Source organism: Spinacia oleracea, chromosome 1 (genome assembly GCF_020520425.1).
Source record: "Spinacia oleracea cultivar Varoflay chromosome 1, BTI_SOV_V1, whole genome shotgun sequence".
NCBI lineage: Eukaryota > Viridiplantae > Streptophyta > Magnoliopsida > Caryophyllales > Amaranthaceae > Spinacia > Spinacia oleracea.
Window position 1 is genome coordinate 63,268,484 of NC_079487.1, and position 23,274 is coordinate 63,291,757.

General features: G+C 35.2%; 1 protein-coding gene and 1 long non-coding RNA gene across 2 annotated transcripts; both read right to left on the reverse strand.

Moving 5' to 3' along the window:
- Positions 1 to 10,353: 10,353 nt before the first annotated feature.
- LOC130465908 (uncharacterized) lies at positions 10,354 to 13,351 on the reverse strand. Its single transcript, XM_056834706.1, has 5 exons — positions 13,290 to 13,351; positions 12,264 to 12,327; positions 11,484 to 12,054; positions 11,159 to 11,390; positions 10,354 to 11,066 (listed from the first exon to the last, which is right to left on the reverse strand). Exons 3-5 carry the CDS (start codon positions 11,583 to 11,585, stop codon positions 10,585 to 10,587), a joined length of 816 nt encoding a protein of 271 aa, XP_056690684.1. The 5' UTR covers positions 11,586 to 12,054; positions 12,264 to 12,327; positions 13,290 to 13,351; the 3' UTR covers positions 10,354 to 10,584.
- Positions 13,352 to 16,478: 3,127 nt separating this feature from the next.
- Positions 16,479 to 23,000, reverse strand: LOC110776238 (uncharacterized). The gene is made up of 2 exons (XR_002530077.2): positions 22,643 to 23,000; positions 16,479 to 16,816 (listed from the first exon to the last, which is right to left on the reverse strand). It is a non-coding gene; the product is annotated as an uncharacterized lncRNA (long non-coding RNA).
- Between the last annotated feature and the right edge of the window lie 274 nt (positions 23,001 to 23,274).

Here is a 23,274-nt window from a genome sequence, read left to right on the forward strand (position 1 = left end):
GGTCAACGCCTTAGAAGCTCCTCAGGGTCCGAAATCAAGTAACTTCAAGAACAATGCTAATCAGCGCGATTTCTAGAGCAGGCCTCAAAGGGTCTTTACCAACCTAGGGATGTCCTATAGCAACTCCTTTGACAGACTGGTCGAGAAGCAAGTCACCGCTCATATCGGTCCAACCACGGATCCCCCAACTGACAAGAGGTCCAAAAGCTGGGACCCCAAGGCCTATTGCAAGTTACACCAAGGGAACGGGCATGACATCGAAAACTGCTTCAAACTCAAACATCTAATCCGGAATATGGTGGACAACAAGCCTTTGCCCTTACCTCCTAGAGCAAAACAGTCACCCTCGGTACAAGCTATCTCCTACGATTATGAGGATGAAGAAGAGGACTTCCCATGCAACCTAATCTCCAAAATGTACAAGCCATGCTTTGAGCTGATGATTTCGAGCTTCTACCATCTTATTCCACAGACTCAAGATTGGGTGATCCCCGAACCCAGGGTAACCACTGACATCCAAGATAACATTTGTCCCCTAACGACCCTGAAAGCTTTGGTCTTCTCTGAGTATAGTACGACCTGATGCTGACCACAGAGGGGACCGCCAAATTTCATGGCATCACATACAAGATACTAGGGGTCCTCCATTTGATTTTCTCCTTCGACACTTACTACAACAATGCTGAGTTCCTAGTCGTCGATATACCGGCCAATTTCGATCTCCTATTCGGAGAACCTTGGTTTGAGGAGCTATTAGATGGCCCTGCCTGTCTCACACTCAAGGGCTCCAGCTACAATATAACTTCTATCAAGCATGCACCGGCCCTGCGCCAAGAGAAGGATGAGTGTGTCCAACAATATTACTATAGGTGGAACGCCTCTGCTCATGAATTTCAACCTTAGCTACCAGGAGGGAAGATGGTAAGGATGTTTTTTCTAGGCCTCAATGCTCAGTGCAAGAGCCTCTTTGCTGCATTTCCATACAGTACCTGGAATCAAGTCCGGAATCAAGCTTCAAAAATCTGTGGATGCAACCTTGTCAATGATGATGATGGCGATGTGGATGTTTGGGAGTACCCCGAGAACTATTTCTATGATTAGTTTCTTATGTTCAAGTCCAGAGTCTTTCTTTCAATTTTCGAGTCTAGTGATGAGTCTAAGATTCTAGGGCTAGAGTCTTGCATCAATCAAGAGCCTCTAAAGGCCAAACTTCAAGTTAAATCTGTCGATGTAATGATTGCTAATTTCAATAATACTTCAATTTCCTCCTACTCTTCAAGTCCAAATTCAAAACACATTCCTAATCCAAACAACTTTGCTTCACAAGAAACTGACCTTGAAATCTTAAAAGCTATCGAAAATCATGAAAATAGGACGCCCATAATTGAGGAAACAGAAAAAGTTAACCTTTTTAACAGCAGTGATCCAAAACTAGTTCAGATTGGTTTGACTCTATCTCAAGTAGAGCGGGACGATCTCATCAAGCTACTTTCAGAATACATAGACGTCTTCGCGTGGTCCTATCATGATATGCCAGGGGTTGATCCAAGCATCGGTCAGAATACAATTCCCCTTATTCTAGGTTCAAATCCCATCAAGTAGAAACTCCGTCGCATGAAACCGGATGTTTCCCTCAAAATTCAAGAGGAAGTCTCTAAGCAGCTCGAGGCCGGGTTTATTCGAGAATCCAAGTATCCAGAATGGGTTGCCAACGTCGTCCCAGTTCAAAAGAAGGATGGCAAGGTTCGAATGTGCGTTGATTACAGGGATCTTAACAGGAAAAGCTAGCCCTAAAGACGGTTTTCCATTGCCTCACATCGACATCTTGGTCGACATCACAGCAAATCATGCCTTACTCTCTTTTATGGATGGGTACGCAGGCTATACTCAGATTCCCATGGCAGAGGATGACATGGAGAAGACAACCTTCATCACTCAGTGGGGTACATATTGCTACACAGTTATGCCGTTCGGACTGAAGAACGCAGGGGCTACCTATAAAAGAACAGCCACAGCCATTAAGAGCGACATGATTCACAGAAAAATCGAGGTATATGTCGACGATATGATAGTCAAATCCAGAGAGCGACATGAGCATACAACGGTACTTCGAAAATTCTTTGACAGGTTCAAGCAATACGGTATGAGTCTCAATCCTAAAAAATGTGCATTCGGGATAACGTCAGGCAAGTTACTCGGGTATGTCATCAGTTCTCGGGGCATCGAGGCTGATCCTTCAAAAATCAAGGCAACTCTAGACATGAAACCGCCAGCGAATGAGAAAGAAATTCGGGGGTTCCTTGGCAAGTTACAATACATCAGCAGATTCATTTCAAAACTCACCATGATTTGTGAGCCAGTGTTTCGAAATCTCCGCAAGAGTGAGCCCAAGGTATGGGACGAAGACTGTCAACATGCATTTGACACCATCAAGGACTATCTTTGAAATCCACTAGTGTCAAAGCCAGCAATACCGGGGGCTCCCCTCAGGCATTACCTTACAACAACTGATTCGATAGTAGGGGCCATGCTTGCCCAAGAGATCGAAGGCAAAGAAAATGCCGTGTACTATTTAAGCAAGAAGCTACTCGAGTACGAGACCAGATATACTCAACTTGAAAGACTCAATTTCGCTTTGTTTGAGCCACAAAGAAACTTCGCCACTACATGCTCTCTCATACAGTGCACGTGGTTTGCAAAGCAGATCCTCTCAAGTACCTATTCGAAAAACCAGCTCTCAACGGACAATTGTCCAAGTGGTTGGTTACGTTAGCAGAATTCGATCTGAAATACATTCCTCAAAAATCTATCGAGGGTTGGCCGGTCTCAAATTTCCTAGCCGACTGTCCCATCGAGGCAGAAGAGAAGGATTACGACCTACCTGATGAGCAAATTCTAATGACAAGCGATGGCAGTTGGTCGCTGCACATTGACGAGGCCTCCAATCAAATCGGATGTGGTGTTAGGGTAATCCTAGTAGCCCCGGACGGCACTCACATTCCCATATCAGCAAAGTTGCAATTCAATGTTACAAACAATGCGGCCGAATATGAAGCATGCATTATGGGTCTGGAAGTCGCCATATCATTGGGCGTCCAGAAACTTCGAGTATACGGGGACTCCTCCCTAAGCATCAATTATGATTTTCGGCAAATGGAAAGTCAGAAGCAAAAGCTTACCCCCATACCAGACCTATCTCGAGAAGTTGTCTGAGCGAGTGGAAGAGCTTCGTTACACCTGCCTCCCAAGAGAGGAGAACCAATTCGCCGATGCACTAGAAAAACTGGCATGAATGGTCAACATTCCAAATGGCATGGTTGAAATGCCCCTTACAATTGAAACGCGTCAAGAAGCAGCATATGTCCATGCTATTGACGACGTCGAGCCTGATAGAGATGAGCCTTGGTTTATAGACATCTGAAGGTATCTACAAAGCTCTGAGTATCCACCGCATTTTTCAAGCAAAAGTCAAAGGGCTTTACGCCTACAATCATCCAACTTCGTCCTAGAAGGCGGCATTCTATATAAGAGATCCTCTAACGGCCCTAACCTCCGATGTGTTGACAAACATGAAGCACAAAGAGTCATGGACACCGTACATGCCGGGGTTTGTGGTACTCACATGAATGGGAAGATGTTGTCCCTCAAAGTCATCAGGGTTCGGTATTACTGGACTACCCTCGAGCGGGACTGCTACATCTTTGTCAAGAAATGTCCTATCTTCCAAAAGTATGCGAACCTAAAGCACGTTCCCCCATCCTTGCTATATTCTCAATCTTCACCATGGCGATTCTCAGCTTGGGGTATCGACGTCATCGGCAAAGTCACTCCAACAGGCACTGGGGGTCATGAATTCATACTGGTTGCAATCGATTATTTCACTAAGTAGGTCGAAGCCATATCATGCAAATTGTTGGGTTCCAAGCAAGTGTCCCAGTTCGTACAAGAAAACATCATATGCAGATACGGAGTACCTCACGAGTTCATTAGTGACTAGGGAACCCATTTTCAAGGGCAGTGTGAAGATCTATTCACCGAGTACAAAATTTAACATCACCGTTCTTCGCCTTACCGCCCGCAGACTAATGGGGCAGTCGAAGCAGCCAACAAAAACGTCAAAACCATCATCATGAAAATGACAAAAAATTACAAAGACTGGCCCCATAAGCTGCACTTTGCATTGTGGGGGTATCGAACTTCAATTCGCACTTCAACTGTCGCAACTCCATTTTCATTGGTCTATGGAATGGAAGCAGAACAACCTATTGAGCTGGAAATACCTTCCTTATGGATAGTCCTCGAAAGAAAAATCCCAGACACTGCATGGGTACAATCAAGATATGGCGAGCTAAACGTCAAAACCATCATCATGAAAATGACAACAAATTACAAAGACTGGCCCCATAAGCTGCACTTTGCATTGTGGGGGTATCGAACTTCAATTCGCACTTCAACTGGCGCAACTCCATTTTCACTGGTCTATGGAATGGAAGCAGAACAACCTATTGAGCTGGAAATATCTTCCCTATGGATAGTCCTCGAAAGAAAAATCCCAGACACTGCATGGGTACAACCAAGATATGGCAAGCTAGTCATGCTCGATGAGCGTCGGCTTCAAGTCGCACACCTTGTACAAGTCTATCAGCGCCGAGTCGCCAGACATTTCAACAAGAGGGTCAGAACCCGTAACACCAAGGAAGGAGATCCTGCCCACCTTCGCAAGACCACCATGGACCCAAGGGGAAAATTCAGACCCAACTGGGTCGGGCCATACACTGTCAAGAAAATCGTTTCCGGAGGAGCAGTCGAATGAACAGATGTTGATGGGACTGAATTCCGTTCTTTGAGAAACATGGATCAACTCAAGAAGTTCTATGTCTAAATTCAAAATTCAAATTCAAAAAGTTTTGTATGTTAGAACTACGTCTGGCCTGATTCCTTCATGGGACACGTAGGCAACCTTATTATGAGGCACGGCCACCTTAATACAAAAAAATTCAAATTTTCCCCAATTAAGGGCGTCCTAAAAAAATCAAAATTCAAAGTTCAAAATTCAATTATTGTGCAAAGCATAACCTTCAAATAACTTTATCAAAGCTAATTCGATTACAAGGTTGGAATCAAGTGAAGCAGAGTTCAAAGCCTTTTCACTTCCACTAAACACACTTCCTAAACACATTTTCTAAACACACTCTAAAAAACACTTCCTACAAATAAAAATTTCAAACACATCAAGCCTACAGAGATCTGGAGTTGGGCGACTATGCTCTTGAGTCTTGGCACCTTGAGTACTATCCCCTGGCTCTTCCTCGCAATCATTCATCAATCTTCCCCTTGCCCAAGCGGCAGGAGAAGGAACTTGCTAGTCTTCCGAGACGGGAGGATGACGAACCTCCTTTGGGCCCAGAACGGTCAAGCACCGGACGCGCAACACTCTTATCACCTTCTTCATGACCAGTTGATGCAGGGCGTCTAGCTCTAGAACCTCGGGCTCCCACTGGCCCGGGGAGAGAAATGTCCCTATGGCTTGGACCTTTCATTCATACAATATACCCCTCTAACAGAGTAACAGGCTCAGGTAGGAATTCAATGTTCAAGAATGGTTTGGCAACCTAATACCGCCTCCAAACTTCAAGACGATCAGCATTCAGTACAACAGGTTTCGGATGCTCTTCAGCACAATCCGGGATTTCTTGCTTCAAGCCATATTGTCTCATCACTCGAGCAGGAGAGTAGAAGACTAACATTGTAAGGCTAGGCACCCATCTAATACAAGATCCGATTTCCGAGAGTGAGCAGCGCCACTCATCCAATGAAAGTCGGACATGCATCATGGGCCGCACAGCGAATCCCTTCCTATTATAGCTTGCCATGTTCTCTGGTGGTGCCACCAACTTGAGTCTCTCCATAAGCCAGACCTTGGAGAAAATACAAGAAAGCAGTTCAAAATTCAATATTTTATATGCAATTACAAATTCCAACGTACAAGAAACTCTAGATTCTTACTTGGAGTAGCACCGGGCTTCCCGACGGCATAGAAGAGGGGTCCGATTTTAGCATATCAAGGCCCAACAATATCTCACCAATCACAAGCGGCATTGGGTCCCTACTACAAGCAAACTGCTCCACAATCTCTATTACGGAGGCATCCCCATTGCCAAACCCCTGCTTCGAAAAGAGGAAGAGCAAAGATCACTACTAAATGTCGGATCTAATGCAACGCCCAAATCCGTTGCAATAGGGTACAAATACCGTTGTATTAGACCTAATGCAACGGCTGGTTACCGTTGCATCCGCTGGCGTTGCATCAGGTCTAATGCAACGGCTTTTGGCCCTATTGCAACGACTTCTATGATTTACTAGTACCGTTGCATTAGTGTTTAATCTAATGCAACGGTCTATCCTGCAACTATAATCAATGGTTATTACAATGCCTTTACTCTATTGCAACGGTATATTAGACCAGTTTCTAGTGAAGCTTCAATAACCTAATGCAACGGAATATAGAAATTTAAATGAGTAATATAATAAATGCAAATACAAATTTCATTGATATTAACAAATAGTATAATATATTTTCCTTCAAAAAAATACAATATATTTGTTCCCCATAGGGTATAATACAAAATACCGAGCAGTTATTCACTGCATAAATTAGCAAGTCTCTATGACAAGATAAAATATTCTCGAAAGAAAAAGTTTAACATTGTTGAAACTATCAAAAGCTAGCAGACATAAGCTAAAAGAATGTTGCCACTGAGTCACTATATATATCTTTTGATAAATGGCTATATTTCTTCTCCACTTAGCTCACCTTACACCTACAAGTAAAAATATTGAGATTAATCACAAGTTAACAATTGGTATACAGAAATGAGGGAAACCACAACTAGGTCAAAGTAATTAATGTAGCCAACTAATAAGAAACGAGGGAAATAATTACCAACTGATAACCATGCATATGATTTACGCCTCAAATTGTGCATATCATCTAACAGTAAACGGGTTTCTTTGTTGGTCTTACTTTCCTCATATGTTATAAAAACAGTTAAGTTACAGTTACACACGTTAAATCACACGAACACATGGTAATAAATAAAAATTTTATTAAGCACCTCAATATTTTCACACTCCCAGTAGTTCAAGATATCTCTAAATCAAGGCACTAAAATGGTGTCATGTTTCCATTTCCACCTCAACTCATCAATGTCATATGCATAGTAATGGTCCTTCTTAAATCTGCATTTATAACAACGCCAACTTCTATTGATAGCCTCCATGACCCATTTTTTTCCAGCAGTAGGAACCATATAGTTTTCCTTTACAAACAATTAACAAATTAACAACATATGGAGGTAAAGTAAGTAGGAGTAACGACACTAATGCGAAAGAATATTATTACTACATACCAAGACATAATCCCATATTTTGTCAAGTGTGGGCAGACTTGGGAAGCTACAATAATTAAGTGGTGCAAGCTCGGGATCCTTCGCCACAATTCCCAAGAAAAACAGCCAATAATTTCAGGAGGAAACCAACATAAGAAAGAAAACTTACATCTCCTCAAACCAAAGCAATAGCCTACAAATTTCAGATGCAGTTACAAGTTGTCACCTCCAAATATGAAAAAAAGTAATACTTCTATACAAATACACCTAAGCCCCATGTAAACATGACTGCATGAATAGCTACTTTGCAGGTTCAACAAAGCCTCTGATCATAAGATGACCTACATTGAAAGTTCTGTGGCGCATTCTTTGAAGGAGCGTAAAAACAAGTACTCGGATTAACAACATCAATCCCCTGCCAACATTATCTAGAATATCAAGCAAGTTTATTGCAATTATATATACAATGCTCTGTCATTAAGTATCAAACTTAGATTCACTGCCTATTAAATTTTATATTGCACCAATACTTTAAATTTGTAATATGCACCTGATTCTATTCAAAGTCATCCATTTTGACAAGAAATTGAAGCAAGGTGACCTTCCTGTTGTTTTCTTATTTATCCAATGACATCAACTGAAAACAGTGCATCGAGCTTGTAGAAATAGTAATATATACAATTTTTTTTCTTGTTTTTAGCCTTAATACGAATTATATTGACCAACATTAAAGGTAATTTGAGTAAAGTAACACAACTTATAATTTAATTCAAATTCCAGACTAAAAAAATGGGTTGAGTGGACTAAAATAACCCACATAAATAGAGAATTTTCATAGTAGAATCTGAACATAAAAGTTCTGTAAAGGTCGTCGACTAAAGACGACTAAAAAAATACATAAAGATCTGATCCGTTAGATTTGGTTATTAAATCTGAACCGTTAAAATAAGAAAAAAGAAAAACATATTCTAAAGGGTTGTTTGCCTACTATTCTAAATGTCTAGGAGGGTAAATCTTGTTTAACTGTTACCCTTTGATTTTCTGGCCAAGGATTTGCAATACCCAAGGAAAACCTACAGCCGTCCTCTCATCAATCTCTCACCTTAATACGAAACCCTTAATCCAAAATTGACAATTCATAGTTAGTTCTCTTCAAATTTCTTCAAATTATTTTCCCAAAATTGGATTCACCCAATTAATCCAACCAACCCAATAGGGGTTTTACGAAAAATTGAAGCTGATTTAATTGGGGTTTGTTGATTTATCAAATTTCAACGAAAATGAACTGAATTGATTTAATTCCTTGTTTAGTTTACTTTTTATTTATTTTTTCTCTATTATTTCAATTAATTTGGCGTTTTTCTTGAATCTTCTATGTTAATGTTCATGTTTTGATTGGTATTCCTCGAATTGATGGGTATTCATCGAATTAGACCAGAAAATTCTATGTTTTGTTTCGATTTCCTAATTTTATTGATTTTAGTCTCAGAATTCTGCTTATTAGATTAAAAACGAAAAAAAGCGAGGGAAAAATTCTAGGTATTGTTCATAATTAATTATGAAGTTCATAAAACACAAGAAATTGTTGTTTGAATTTAGTCTGGAATAAAATGTTTCTAGAAGTTTTAGAAAATCTTCCTTAATATTGGTTTAGCTCATATCTTCAATTTTATTCTTCTTTTACAATGAGTACTAATCAGCAGTTACAGTTGATCGATGTAGATTTTTTGTACATATATTGATTAATCCAGGCCCGGTCCTGACATTTTAGAGGCCCGGGGCGAAACATAAGTAAAGAGCCCCTTATGTACAGTAAACTTTTAATGTATAAAGATTTTCTATGCTTTAAAAAATAGATTGTATAACATTTAGGCGGTTGGGCCTTGAATATATTATTTTTCCTTTCTAAAAAGTACGCAAAAAAATCATTTAAAGAAAGAGGAAGTGGGCTAATAAAGAGACACAGACAACCAAACTAAAACAATACTCCATAATTATTTTTTCTAGGTTGTTTATATCCGGATATAGAATACTGTTACAAAAATTCAATAAAACATAGAATTAAGGCATTTAAATTAATTGAAAAACATAATTGCCAAAAAAAAAATATATTAATTGAAAAAAACATGTTAAAAAATTCAATGGCAAGATTCGAACCCGGTTTCCCCCACTGCATCACGCTACTAACTTTACCCACTTTACCAACTAAGCCACTACTACTTTTAATTACTATTGCAGTTTTTATTTTAATTAACAAACTAGTAATTTTGGGGCCCTCCCAAATAGGGGGCCCAGGGCGGCCGCCCCTCGTTTCACCCCTCAGGGCCGGGGCTGGATTAATCTGTGTAATCAATATAAAGCTGGTACGTCTTTAAGAAATTTTGATTTTTCATGTTTAATAGTTTTGATTTTTGACTGCACCACTCTCTGATCTGTATTTTTTTTATCTATCAGGTGATGATGTTTTTTTTAATCTATCAGGTGATGATGTACCAGCTCTCCCTGGTTAAGCTTACGTATTCATTGTACATTTTGTGATTCTTTATTCATCATATCTGTTGAACTTGCACTGGCAAAAATAGTAGGGTATGCCCAACATTATGACCCTGTTTGGTGATTAGCGGTTAGCGGTTAGCTGTAGCGGATTGAATTAGCAGTTTTGAGCTGATTGAATTAGCAGTTTTGACTAGCTGATTGGATTAGCAATTTGTATAAAAGTGTTTGGTAAATAGCTGTTAGCTGTTAGCTGTTTTAATATGTAAAATGACAAATAAGGACATTGTCATATTGAATTGTTTAACTTAAAAGTACAAATTGTTAATATGATAGATATACATGTAATAATATATATTTTGGAATAAAATGTACTACATATATCATGAAAATAATTAAACAATATTTTGCAAAAATAATTTGTACATGTTTGTGCAAATAAATAAATAAATAATATTCTCTTACTAATATCTAAAATAAAATTGTGAGATGAACTTTATAGTTTGTATATTAATTTTGTATTGAAGTCCATTTATGGATTAATCTAATTTACTAATTATGAGGTTTAAATGGAATACTGAGCAAAGGAAAATGCATAATAAAAATGTTCAAAACAAATTATGTCTAATTATAAGGTTACAAACAACTAATGACATAAAATAAATTTTAATAACTTATCTATTCAAACAAATAAACCAAATGCTTAAGAAATACGACGTCGACGTGTAGATCGTCTACTTTCCATCAAACTAGTAGTAATGTCATTTCGAACCTTTGTCATCTCGTTAGTACTCAAACGACGAGCCTCTTGCACGGAATTACTATCAGCATTTACTTGTACTTCGGGAGGAATAAAGTTTGGATCTCTGTCTATGATCACAAAAGCTGGGTCGGGAATGTTGCTTCTTCTAATGTAATTATGCAATGCACATGAAGCACAAATTATTCGATTTTGATCTTGTGGCGAATACATTGGTAGTTCTTTTAGTATCTTCCAACGTGCCTTTAAAATGCCAAAAGCCCTTTCAATACAACTCCTCAAAGAGGAATGGGCTCGATTAAAAATTTCTCGTTCTCCTCTTGGGTTTGCACCACGAAATTCTGATTGGTGATACCTTGTCTTATGGTAAGGGGTCAAATACCCTTCTCTTTGGGGATATCCTTTGTCAGCTAAGTAATATTTTCCTAAACACAAGGATACTAATTGTTGTTAGTTAAACCAATTTAAAACAATGGATAATAATTGAATTTAATTCATTGCTTATAATAAAATTTACCTGCAGGAGGTTTTGGAAAATTTAGACTTGAATTACTGATCGTATCGAGGAAAATTCCAGAATCATGAGCAGATCCCTCCCACCCACTTAACACATACGTAAAAAGTAAATCAAAGTCACAAGCTGCTAATACGTTAACGGTGGGTGTCCCTTTCCTTCCTCTATAGCGCAATTGATCTTCCTCGGAAACAATTATGTCTATATGAGTACCATCAATTGCTCCAATGCAATCCTAATGTGACAAAAATTGGCACCAAATTCATATGAGTTGTAAATTATAATTAAATGTGAAAAAGAATAACAAAATTTATTAAATTGTTGTTACCTTAAAATGTGGCATATATCGAGTATCATTGACAATTTGGGAGGGAATTTCCTTAAATTCCGGGTCTCTTGGTCTTAATATATCCCTTGACAAGCCATCCATAGCATCTAAGACTTCTTTAAAAATTCTACTAATGGTTTCACCAGAATGTTGAAATCGCTCTTGCGCTTGCCGGTTTGAGGCTCCTAAACTCAATGTATAGAGAAATATACCCAACTTCTCTATAGTGGATGTCCTTTCGGAAGGAAGCAATCCATACTTACTTTCCAAGTCAATGACTAATTATTCTCCTTTGAGAATCTTCGATCAAAGTGCAAGCAAAACAGATTTCACGACTTCCATTAATTAAATTAGGCATTGAAACTAACTTTGCAATGGAATCCTCAAGTGTAGGGGAAGAATCAACTAAAGAATCCACTACCATTTCATCTTTTACTTTCATCGCTTCCATCATAGAATCAATTTTCTCCATCCACAATGCACAACAAATACATAAAGCTTCACTCATATTAGTTTCACTCAAACTGTTAACCCCACCTTCACTTTCCTCATTATTGTTCTTGTTCTCCATCTATATATGTTAAATAGAAGAACAAGTCACATTGTGTTCAATCAAATAACACATTCACGGTAATACAAACATCAAATTAATAAATCACAATGCACCAACAAAATCACAGGTTTACTGACTTTGGATTACATAGCATACATATTAATAATTGAATTATCGACTTGTAGGAAAATATATTATATGTTTAAAGTTTCTAGTTGTAAAATTACCTGGAGAAGTGGAGCTTCACAATTTTCAACTTGGAAGAAAAATCACAGATATGCACAAAATTACCTGTACATGGATTATTTGACAAGAACAAAAAAAAATAACAATTAGTCATATTTGAGTAAAAAGTATAAAAAATAGTAGGAAAAAAACCGTTAAAATAAATATGAAGAAAAAATAACAGAAAAAAACAGAAAAAATTTATAATGAATTTGTGGGTTTTTCTTGATTTAATTTTTAAATTGATGATACACAGCTAGCCGAGCTAATTGGCATAAGTACCGCCAAATTAGTAAGTTATACAACAGCTTAAATTAAAATTTTGGGGCATAATACCAGCTCTTGCTTGTGATAGTTTCAACATGACAAGATTGATGTTGCCCTAATTTTACAATAAATCATATTTGAGTAGAAAAAAAATAAAAAAAATAAAAAAATAGAAAAATTTAAATTAAACAAAAAAATTACATTCACGCAGGGGAGGGGGAAATTAAGGGGAAAAAAATAAATCAAGAAACATATCAGATAACATAAAACAGAGAAAGCAAGCCATAAAACAGAGAAAATACAAGCCCATAAAAAAAACAGAAATTCCCCCCCCCCCCCCCCCCAAAATGGCGCAGCTAGAGGAGTTAAAAAAGGGAGCAAAAATTAATCAAGAAAAAAAATCAAATAACATAGATGGAGTAAAAAGAGGAGATAAAAGGGGAGAAATACAAAAAAAAACAGAAATTAAATCATCCAAAAAAACGCAGGTGGTAAAAGGAGGTAGAGGTAGGAAAAAAAATCAAAGAAAAAAAATCAGGAAAATCAAGAAAACGCAGGAGCTAGAAAAAAATCATCAAAAAAAACAAGAAGATTTTGCGCAAGAGGTAGAAAAAAAACGCAGGAGGTATGAAAAATATCTACTAAAAACAGGAAAAAAAATTGCAGAAATATTTTACAATAATTTCAAGAAAAATATACAAGATAAATAGAAAAGGGGCAGTAAATAACAAGAAAAAAAAATTACAAGGAAGGATTCTTACCTTCTTAGATCTACTATGGAGGTGAAAACTTGAGAGAGTTACCAGATTTCATTTTGAATGGTAGGTGAAAGAGAATGAATTAGGAAAGCAGTAGAATGAATTTATGAAAGCAGTAGGTTGTTAAGGACATTTTTGTAAATTCACAATAAAATCAGAATCCACTAATGAAAAACGCTCCTTTCATCACCGTTTTTGGATTTAGAGGTTTGGGAAGAATCAGCTGTTCCTATCCTCTAACAACCAAACACCCCAATTAGAGGTTTTGAAAGGTTAAACCTCTAAATTGGTCCAATCCACTAATTTTCTACCAAAACTCTAACAACCAAACACCACCTATATTGGGAATTACTAAACGTTGTTTAATTATATTGTAATTGTACTGCTTAATAGTTACTAGTTATATTTGAAAGTCTTTCATATTGTTCAAGAATTCTCAATCTTTGATTTAGGGACGAATGATATATCACTAGCAAATATTTGACACCAAGATCACATGCATTTGGACAATAGAAACTACTAAATATGCGTGGATCTAAATTTTTAATTTTTAATTTTTAATTTTTTATCTTTCATTCGTAAATGTCTTTTAAATGGTAATTAAACTACGTTTCAGATTTCCTAAATAAAGTGGGACATGAGTCAACTATATAATATGTACATCAAAAAGTATTGGTTAAACCTGAATTGCATTTGGAAGTCACTAATTGACTGTTACCAGAAATAGCGGGTTTGTGCATTAAAAAATGGCCCAAATTTGGCCTTTCCCCGACTAATGGCGAGCTAAATTTTTTAGCAACACGATATGTATTTTGATCAGGTCTAACTTACATTGGAATTCCCTTAAAAGTTAAATAAAAAATAAAATTAGTTATCTTAAATTGGTTACTTTTTTCACATTATGCATAACAAATTGGGCATACCAGAAAGTCTGAAACTCATTTAGAGTAACCAAACTTTATTGTGTTTATTCAATTATTAAAATTCTCTATTACAGATTTATTTTCAAACAAACATATATCTCAACTTTTTTAGAAATCTTGTCAAATAAAAAAACTTTTTTAGCAATTAGTTAAGAATTCTTATTTATTTAGTTACCATGGATTAAATAATTTAAAAGGGTAGGAAAGAGAAGAAAGTTACGGAGTTGTACGATTTGTGTAAAAAATATATATGAAAGAAAAAGAAAAACATATGATATTTGTGTAATAAAAATTAGGAAGAGTACGTGTAACAAGAGAAAAACAATGAGATTTGTGTAATAAAAATAAGTTCATTTCAAATAAAATGAGTTTTTTTCTCAGATAATACAAGTTTAGATGAGATAAAATGAGCTCAGATAAGATAATATATTACGGGGTAATCTAATTTCATATAAGATAAGTTGAATAGATCAGAGGCTACATGCGTAATAGAGAATACCAAAATAAATCAAAATTAATTTTAAAAAATCATACGGAGTAATTTGTTCTAACATCGTTCAATTTGTATTTATTTTTCTAATATACTGAGATGTACATGGATATGTTTATTTTCTCATCCTTAAATAGTACATGTGTGCTTATAGACTTTATTTTTTAAGATTTATTTTGACTTATTTCATACAAAAAAAGTTAGGATAAGATAAGATAGGTTCATATAAGTTAAAATAGTGTATCTTATCAATCATTGTATAATAATCTATTCAAAGTGCACCAATAATTTAATGGTTGATTCGGAAAATTGCAGATAAGTCAATATAAGTATAGATAATTACGGTCTATAAGTTCAGATAAGTTCAGGAAAAAAAAGTGAAAATCAGGTGGATAGAACGCACCCTAAGTCTATCTCAGACAAAATAAGATTTCTTTCAAATAAAATAAGTTCAAATAACTTAAGTTGAGATAAATTTAAATAAAATAAGATTAGTTTAGATAATACTACCTCCATTTCATGATTTCTAAACTTTCCGGTTTAGTTCGTTTCATAATGTTCTTTACATAATGTTTTATTTTAACCAATTAAATTTATTGGGGTATTAAGGGTGCGTTCTATTCACCTGATTTTCACTTATTTTTTCTGAACTTATCTTATCTGAATTTGTCTGAACTTATCTGAGCTTATCTGAACTTATTAGAACTTTTCCACACTTATTTTAGTTATAAATTGTACTTGGTCAGTCGTTATTTTTCCTGACCTTATATCGTTATTTTAGTTATAAATTGTACTTGGTCAGTCGTTCCTTCAAAAAAAAAAATAGCTTGCTATTAAATTAGGTTCACTTTTCAAATAATCATTTAGTTTAAAATTTATTTTAATTAAAACTTGCATTCCAATTGGGTAGATTTTTCCCAAGCAAATTAGCTTGTCCAACCTATTTTATCAAAATCACTCCAATAGTTAAGCTAGTAACATGACACTTTTGCAAATTGCAATCAAGTCCCTAATTACAACCATTGAAGATGCTCTTAGAGAAATAACAAAAAAATATATATAAAAAAGTAGTGAGATCATGAAAATTAGCTTTATGAATAATTGGGAATGTTCAATATACCTTTACATAATACTAAAAAATGATATATAAATTTATATAGATGGGTGAGCGAAAAATGCATTTGGGGAGTACTGAAACCGTCAATTAACTTTTAATATATATTTGTTATGCCCAAAATACATTTAGAGATTAAAAATGAACGACTAATTTTATATATTCCAAGGCAAGAAAATAAAATTTAAAAGTACTAAATAAGTCATCACGTAAGTAGTTAATTTTTTTAACCCATAATTGACTTGCCCAAAGTATATTTAGAGAGTTCTAAACAATATCACAAAACCATAAAGGGATGCATGTCCAAAATACCTTTAGGTAAATACCCAATCTTTAACAATAAAAATGAACTCACAATAGAGGATGTGTTTAAGGGGCTATTACACTTCAAAGTAGACAGAAAATATAGGCTTCGTAACATAACATTTTCGCGATCTTTGCTGTTTGTGGGTGGCAATTTTTTTTTTGTCAATAGGTCGTAAAATACAATTGTGAAAGAATAAATTAGGTAATACCCAATCTTTTTTCAGTGAAACCTGAACAAATGTGATGATTTAGGTATACCCAATATGTTTTTTAGCCCTAACAAATGTGTGATTTAGGTATATCCACTATTTTTTAAACACGCCCAAAGAAAAATAATACAGGCATACCCAAATAAAAAATGTGGCAAATATACAAAACATCATATTCGCAAAGTAAATATATACAAAAATAACTACGTAATATTTCATACATCAATCATCATTCATCAGTGACAAACTTCAAGACTTATTTATATAATTATAGAAATTATAAACTTATTAAAATAATTACACCGTATAAAAACTTTCAAGTTGCAAGCTCGATTACAACGTCTCCTTGTTTGACTTTGATAAATTCTGTCATGACGTCTTCTACGAGCTTTATGGCACCACAACATAGATGACATCACAGTACTCAGTTCAAGTTGCTCAACCATGTACCATATCCGGACTGGCCAAACGGTAGAGCAAGTGAGCACCTGACATTCAAATACAACTTACACTAAACTTTAAAAAAAAAAATTATTCAATATACTATACTAAATATATACCATGTCACATCAAGAATCAAGAAACAATTTATATCAAGTATGCACACAGTGTTTGATTTTTCTACAAACCATATTACATACGAAGTACAATTGTACTTGACCCAAAATACAAAAAAAAGATGACTAAGATACTGAAAACACGCGAATATGAAAATTAGGCTCTGAGCTCCCCATAAACAACATACACATAGCACATGATATAAATAGGTAATATAGGCACTTGAATTAGCAAAGTAAACAATGTGATAAATTCAGTGGAGACTAGAATTTGATCAGGATTTCAATGTTGGGTTTCTCAAGGTAACTCCATTCTAAGTGTTCTATATTGGAAACCTTGAGAAACTTGAATATAGGACCCGAGTTTCTAATCTTAGCATCAAAAAAACACGGTACCGGTCCTAATCTTAACATACATTATATCAAAAGAATTTGAGCAGTATACATATAGTCAAGTAGAATCACATGCAATAAACCAATAATAGATAAGGGTGGGGACATGAAGTAGAAAAAAGGAACACTAACATAGTAACACTCACCCATAATGAGTGCATGTGTGCAGTTTTATTAACAAAATCAGAACACCAACACAATTTTTGAGAAATGTATCCAAAGTAGCATTGTGGATTGCAAACATACATCCTTGATACTATCAATATGATATCATTATAACATTAAAAGGTCTCTCTAAAACTTGCAACTTTCACAAGTTGTTAAAATGAGTCGTTTATCATGAGCCTGAGGCTAACCATAAGCAGTAATACAAAGTGATGCTAGGACATATCCATAGATATAAATCCAATTAGTAGTCTAGAGAATTCCACATCCCTGAAAATCTTATCAAAGCCAGTTCCATATTAGAATAAGCTATATTACATTGTAGTCTATGCCAACAAAAGATCATTTAGAAAGATTTAGACGTATAGAAAGTTTATTACGGACGTCACCTTTATAAGAAAATGAAAATGTGTTCCCCAAACTATTCAACCTGTATGGGGGAAATCCCAGAGACTGCTAGTTCTCAAGAAAGATCAGGAATTTTCTTTTTATGGCAACAAAACTCAATATAACTAAGGGGAAAGGAAAACAAAAGTGAAGAAAATACAAACCTTATTCCCGTATTTGAGTTTAAGCTTTAAGAGAATAAAAAAGTAGGTGAAAATTTCGGAAGCCATAAGCAAACAAAGAGTTGGTAAGGGAGATGCGATCAAAGTTCTTGATGGTTACAATTTAACTCTCATGGGATAAGTGGGAAGTGCGTTGTATTATAGTTTGCAATATATACTTATCAATGGTTTTTGTTAAACCTTGCTTTATGGACCATTTACACACTCATCTACATCAACATTGGAGCGTGGAGGGAGGCTTACTAGTTACTAGTTTAGTGCATACAACACACATAACTGAATTTCAACTAATCGAATTCGTGTGCACTATGTGGAGCATATGGTTGTATAGAAACAAATGCATTTTTAGAGGCCAAGGGGCAGACCCCCTAGCTGTTTTGTCGTGTGTCAAAAGCTGGAGAAACAGATGGGCTGCATGCTTACCAAGGAGAGATATTAATACAATAGTGGAGCCGATGACTGCGGCTTCAATCTCAAGGGAAGCTGACTCATGGACCAGGGGAGAGAAGAATGATGGAGAAGATACAACCTTGCTGGTAGATGGAGCATGGAAGGAGAGCAATACTAGAGACTGCACCTCGTGGATAGCTGTGGTGGGATGGGTATACACACAACAAAGGAACATTATAGCAGAGCATGGCACTAGAATTTTTGCATTGAACCCAGACCAAACAGAAGCATACGCTGTTCTGAAAGCCGTGGAAAACATGCCCTCAGGTATTGACAACTTGACCATACATACAGACTCACTGAACTTGGTCAAAGCCTTCCAAGATGAGCAGCAAGGAAACAAGGATTACAGAGGCATTGTGAAAGATATAAAAAAAGCCACCATGGGCTTGAATTTTTGTAAAATTATTAAAGTATCTAGAATAGCTGTTATTAAAGCCCATAACCTAGCAGTTAAAGCTAGAAAAGGCCTGGTAGTCTTCTTTGTAATTTGTTGTCAAAAAAAAAAAAAAAAAAACTAATGAATTGAAGGAAAGAAAACCATATGACCTCCTCATTCCTTTAGTATATCATTATTTCTAAAATCAATAATCTAGACCTTAACCAAAACTTTACCAGACTGGACAATATGATCCATATCTAGAAGACCTTAACCAAATCTTTACAAGCCTTGACAATATGCCCTCCTTGTAAAGTGTTGTAGCATTTCTAGAATCAAACTTCAGAATGAGGGAGGATACAATCCTTGCCTTAATATATTCCAATAAAATTCAAACACACATGAAGCTAAATTGGAATTCAAAGAAATAGAAAAGACCACAAAGGCAACCGATTACTCATTTCTACCCATCAAATCAACAAAAACCCAAAGGCTTTTAATTTTCTTTATAAACAAAAGGTATTTTCATGTTCATAAAGTCAGCTTCTTATCATCAACATCAAATGGGTATTAACAACTTCATCAATGGAACTCAAACACACAATCACAAATTCACAATACAAAAAATTAGCAATTTGGAATTGCAATCAATAAAAGAATGAAAAATTAAAAAAAAATACATAAATAAAATCAGAAGTGTTAACTCCTTAATCACAGGACTTGGAATATTGTTTGATAAGACCAGAAAGAGAAGCGCAATCGGTAGATCATAGTTGCAACTCTCACCATATTTTTGAAGCTTTTCAATAAATACACGATTTAAAATTGTTCCAATCAGTTGATAAACTCATGACTAAATCCAAATTTCTAATCAAATTTCAATAGAATACTACTTAATTCCACCAATTTATGCTATAAAACTATAATCAATGAAGAGGAGAAAGATAATACCGGGAGAACATAACAAACGGTAGATCGAGCATATCTTCAGGTAGGTGAATCTAAGAAAAGGCAAGTTTCCGGCAAAGGATTAGTCGGTGGTTAACTGGTGACAAGGCACCACATCCATCCGAAGAAGGAGAAGGAACCAAGGTTTTCCACGAAAGTGATCGAGTCAGGGCGCAAAGTTGTTACTTTCTTTAGGTGGGTAGTACAGAGAAAATATTAATTTTCAAAGGGTTTCAAACGAAATTATATTCCGTAACTTTTACCCTCTGAGGATTTTAGAAGAGTAAACAAACACTCCCTTTTTATTATTTTTTTCTTTTTTCTTATTTGAACGGCTAAGATTTGACATGTCAATTTGACGGACAAGATCTTATGTAGATAAGTGGTCGTCATAAGTCGACGACCTTCATAGAAGTGTCGATCTGAACAAAAACCAAGAAAAAGTTACAAGTAAGAAAGTGTATAAGATTTAAAACAACGTTCAATGTGTCTCGCACTCTCATCTTTGAACGTGAATTTTGTAAAACCAGAATACCATGTATATTGTACTAGGTAACAACTACAAAGTATATCCTAAAACAAAGATTATTTAAACCGAGTAAAAAAATGTTCAAACAACATCACCAAACATCAACACGTTGTACATAGATATTAAGGGGTTTTTTTTCTCCATCTTATATTACTTTGAAGTTCAATTCTTCTTGAAGAAAAGTATTTACACAATAACTCCAAACGTGAGTACTCTGAATTAAATACTAAATTTGAGCATCGAAATTAACTTACGTAAAATCTTTAGGGGACATATAAATGAATATTCTAATATCAGTCAACAGAAAATATATCCCTATAGATGAAAAGATAGCTCATGACACTGCATATATTGCCAAATTATCCTAACCCAAGGAATCACTTATACAGTGATTTGTTTCACCCGGCAACTTAACATTACTAGACCAAAAAATGTATGTCCAAATCTTAAATTCTATTAGCATGTGGTGATTGAGGAAATGAAAAAATCAAGACGCCCACTCCACTCCCATGAACTACGAGTCAGCAAAAACAACAATCAATATTTCCAAACAATCATCTTTACAGTAAGAGAAATATCCAAACATTTGTTGTTTTCTAACAGATTGAGTTTTTATACATAATGGTATGGGTAGCTATTAATTCTTCATCTGAAAGACTTCTAGTTTCGTCATTGTTTGCAACAAAAATTTGCATTTTCATAATTCTCCCATCTGATCGAAAGTTTATTGAACATAGATCTGATCAGCTTGGTTAACTTATTTGGGTTGAAGGGGGTTGAGGGAAGTTGAAAAGAAGTAAACATGAAAGTCTGGAGGAGTATTAGCACTTTTTTTGATAGAGAATCAACCTACAACCTGAGGTCATGAACAGATCAATATTTCTCATTTTAATTCGGCAAGATTCTGAAAAGTTCAGTTCCATATAAATCACAAGAAAGAGATATGTTAGACGACGTACATATGATACGTTCTGATTATTTCTCATCAAATTGGATGATCTTAAAAGACAACAACCTGAAAATAGTTACTCCGTATTAATTAACACTCTACATAATACAAAGAGATTTTCCTCCATTCCTGGAATTTTCCTTAAAGGTGTGAATTTTCTACACATATATTAGATTTTTGTTGCCTTGCAGAAGTTTCTAAAGACTTTCAGCAGTCTAGCTCAGACAGTATCAGCAACTCACAAAGTGAACAAGCAACCATAACATCTTACCATGAAGAAAAAAGGATTACTTCAAGGAGCTTTAGAGTGTCAGATATAGCCGATTACATCACTCAATGAGGCGGATAATCAAGACAACAATCAATTATATACTTAACTTAGACATTCACTAGTTCCTTAAGAGGCTGCTAGCTAGACTGTAGTAGCTAAAAACTCACGAATTGTGCAAAAGAACCGTGTCCCAACCCAACAACAAAACAGGTTTGATTTGTAATATTTTAGATGTATTCCGAAGCCCCAAACATCATAGACTACATACACAACATGCATATAAAAGAAACTCTCAGAAACAATGTACATCTAACATATTAAAGGTTTCAAACTCATGTCAGTAGCATCAAGGATGAACAAATGGGTCTAGAATAACAATTATACTCATGTTATATAGGAATTTTGCAGGAAGACTCCCAACTAACTAAAACTGGCTGCGAAAGTATCTAGATACAAGTAACTTAATAGGTAGGATGAATTACGTTGTTACATGGAATATTAAGAGACTTGAATATCGGGATTAGCATTATCAGACCCAATGATTTTATGGAGGCAGGTCAGCAAGAAAAAATCGTTTATATTCATAACATAGAGTGAACTAGTTCACAAATAAAGAAGATTCTATAGTTCCAGAAGAAAACTTAAGAAACAGTTCTTATATATACCTACCCTATTAAGTCTATTAAGTAAATAATTATACTTATCAGCATTTCTCTTGCGGAGATTTAGTCAAAATTGTGTTCGAAGAATAAGCAAATACATCTCAATAAAGACAAACAAGAGTAATTCAGATATGAAACGATAATTGGCAACCACTGAACCTAGAAATTCTCAAATAAAATCAATATAACACAAAGACAGGAGAAAGAGTACAGGTTGAGGAAACTCAAGCAGAACCTCAATATTGCAACAATCAACAAACCCCGTGTGAATTATCAAACAAACATCATATATTAAATCAAAACCTAAAAACAACAATTAAAAACTACTCAGATGAAAAAAACCAACAAGATTAAGTTCATGACACTCATTACAATTCGATTTGGCGAATTCGACATGAAATTGAACTAAAATAACAAACCCTAAGTAGGTTCATCAGATTACCGTTTGTGTGATGTCCCGTCCCCTTTCTTCACCGCCTTCTTTCCTATATGTCGCCTTCCTTCTTTGATTTCGGTTCTTTTGTGAGTGGAGAGTGGAGAGTGGAGACCTGAGAGTGACCTAATAGAATGGGTTATGGTATGTCTGATTTCTTTTTTTGTAAATTACAATGTTCTAGAAAGAGTTAATCTATTACTATATACTAAAAGATACACCAGGAATGACACGTGTCAATTCCTGGTGCGATATTTTCCCGCCAATTTTTTTTTTCTTTTTTTTTCTTCTTAAATTCGTTTTAATATATTTTCCAAATATTATTTTAATATATTTCAGCAATAATCTATTAGTATCTTTGTTTCCCTTAAATTACTAATCTATTAGTAAAGAAATAAAACGGTTTCCTGCTGGAATATAACGTATATTTAAAAATAAAACGGTTTCCTAAATTACCATTTGGAGAATATATTAAAGCAAAGTCATATATAGAAATAATAGATAAAAAAAATATCCCCTAAATAATATTTGACCTTAAATTCTAGTTTTAAGTAATAATAGCAACCTTTGAAGAATATATTAAAACGAAGTCGTACTTTCTTCAAATGGTCATTTCGGATTGCTGAAATCGTTGTATGACC